General features: G+C 39.4%; 1 protein-coding gene across 1 annotated transcript; it reads left to right on the forward strand.

Moving 5' to 3' along the window:
• The first annotated feature begins 942 nt into the window (after positions 1 to 942).
• On the forward strand, positions 943 to 1,505 carry LOC131415173 (large ribosomal subunit protein eL21-like). Its single transcript, XM_058556580.1, has one exon. The coding sequence runs from the start codon at positions 979 to 981 to the stop codon at positions 1,459 to 1,461; it is 483 nt and encodes a 160-aa protein (XP_058412563.1). The 5' UTR covers positions 943 to 978; the 3' UTR covers positions 1,462 to 1,505.
• Positions 1,506 to 2,201: the final 696 nt, after the last annotated feature.

A 2,201-nucleotide genomic window follows, 5' to 3' on the forward strand; every position in this document is an offset into this window, starting at 1 on the left:
TATTTTTACAATTTTGTCCAAATGTTTAGACTAAAAACAAAACACCTTTGGAATTTTTTATTATGTAGATGCTATTAAATTCAAAATAGCATATTGATTTGAAATACAGAAGGTTCTAGATATCTATGATTTAATTATAGCACACCTTTCAATCCAAGAACAGGACTATTGATCCATCTATCATACATATTCTTGGCTAGCACTAAGCCAAGGTGTAATGTTGGGAAATTATGCCTGTTTCTTGATTGTTCATCTCATTTGTTGGTCTTTCTCTGTTTTTCCATATTCTATTCTCTGAAGCTAGGAATTTGCTGGTGTTTTCTAGTTTCTCAGGATTTCACATTGTATTAGTTTGCTAGGGCTATCACAACAAGATACCACAGACTGGGCGGCTTAAACAACAGGAATTTATTTTTCATAGTTCTGGAGGCTGGAAGTCAAGATCAAGGTGCTGCAGGGTTGGTTTCTGGGGAGACCTCTTCCTGGCTTGCAGATGGCCTCCTTCTCCCTGTGTCCTCACATGGTTTTTCTTCACATCTCCCTTTCCAAGGCTGGAGAGAAAGCAAGAGAGAGAGCTCTGGCGTCTCTTCCTCCTCCTATAAGGACAGCAGTCCTATTGGTTTAGGGCCCCACCTTTATGACCTCATTTAACATTAATTACTTCTTTAAAGGCCCTACCTCCAAATGCAGCCACATTGAGGGCTAGGGCTTCAACACATGAATTGAGGGGGACACAACAATTCAACCCATCATCATGCCCTTCTCAGACTCTAAAATTTCTTCTCATCTTATGCCTTCACCCCTCTTCAAAGTGTATCTGTCCTCTCTCTCAGGAGCCTTCTCTTTGCTCATCAAATGAGCTAATTAGTGACCACTAATGGGTCAGGACATTAACTATAGTTAAGATAATATATTTGTATTTAAAAGGGAACTTTCTGCTTTTCGGCCGGAACCGCCATCTTCCAGTAATTTGCCAAAATGACCAACACAAAGGGAAAGAGGAGAGGCACCCGCTATATGTTCTCTAGGCCTTTTAGAAAACACGGAGTTGTTCCTTTGGCCACATATATGCGAATCTACAAGAAAGGTGATATTGTAGACATCAAGGGAATGGGCACTGTTCAAAAAGGAATGCCCCACAAATGTTACCATGGCAAAACAGGAAGAGTGTACAATGTCACCCAGCATGCTGTTGGCATTGTTGTAAACAAGCAAGTTAAGGGCAAGATTCTTGCCAAGAGAATTAATGTACGTATTGAGCATATTAAGCACTCTAAGAGCCGAGATAGCTTCCTGAAACGAGTGAAGGAAAATGATCAGAAAAAGAAGGAAGCCAAAGAGCAGGGTACTTGGGTTCAGCTGAAGCGCCAGCCTGCTCCACCCAGAGAAGCACACTTCTTGAGAACCAATGGAAAGGAGCCTGAGCTGCTGGAACCCATTCCCTATGAATTCATGGCATGATAGGTGAAAAAAAATAAAAGACTCCTGCACTGTAAAAAAAAAAATAAATAAATAAAAAAAAGATAAATAAATAAAAGGGAACTTTCTGCAAACACTACCTTACTCTAAGTTAAGTAAGTTAATTATTGCTACAGGTGGCGATTTTAGCCACAGCTAAATGGAACACATACAGGCTTCCAGTATGACAACATTTATGTCATTCTGTTAGAACCTTGCTTTGCCTGTGCATAGCAACGGCTCTAGACTTCTGGCATGTCAGTATGTCCATGTTAAAAAGGGAAATTATGAACACGGTATGTCAAGTTAATCCGGCCTTACTGAAAAGTGGACAGCGCCTTGGTTATTCTAATGCACTATAGAGAAATAACCAGTCAAAGATGTTGTCAAGAGAGCTGAATCAAAGGATTAAACATAAATATAAACTTTCAAAGCCATGTCACAGGAGACTTTTCTTGATCTGGATGAAGGGAGCTTGAAAAGTTGCTACCATCAAAATAAGGATTGTTTGTCATTAAAGTATTGTCTAAAATGGAGGACTTTGAGGAATTTTCCAGCACCCGGCATCAAAGGATGCTTTGAACTTTTGTTCTTACAGCTACTGGTTTGTAGAGATTGTGTTTGAAATCGTAATGTTCTGGTTTCTTTGATACAATGCTAGGCCTACTAATTCTCTGTGATTAGGCTTTGTCAAAAAATAATAATAATTGACTTTCAGCTCTCCCTGTGGATTTTTTTGGAAC

Source organism: Diceros bicornis, chromosome 16 (genome assembly GCF_020826845.1).
Source record: "Diceros bicornis minor isolate mBicDic1 chromosome 16, mDicBic1.mat.cur, whole genome shotgun sequence".
NCBI lineage: Eukaryota > Metazoa > Chordata > Mammalia > Perissodactyla > Rhinocerotidae > Diceros > Diceros bicornis.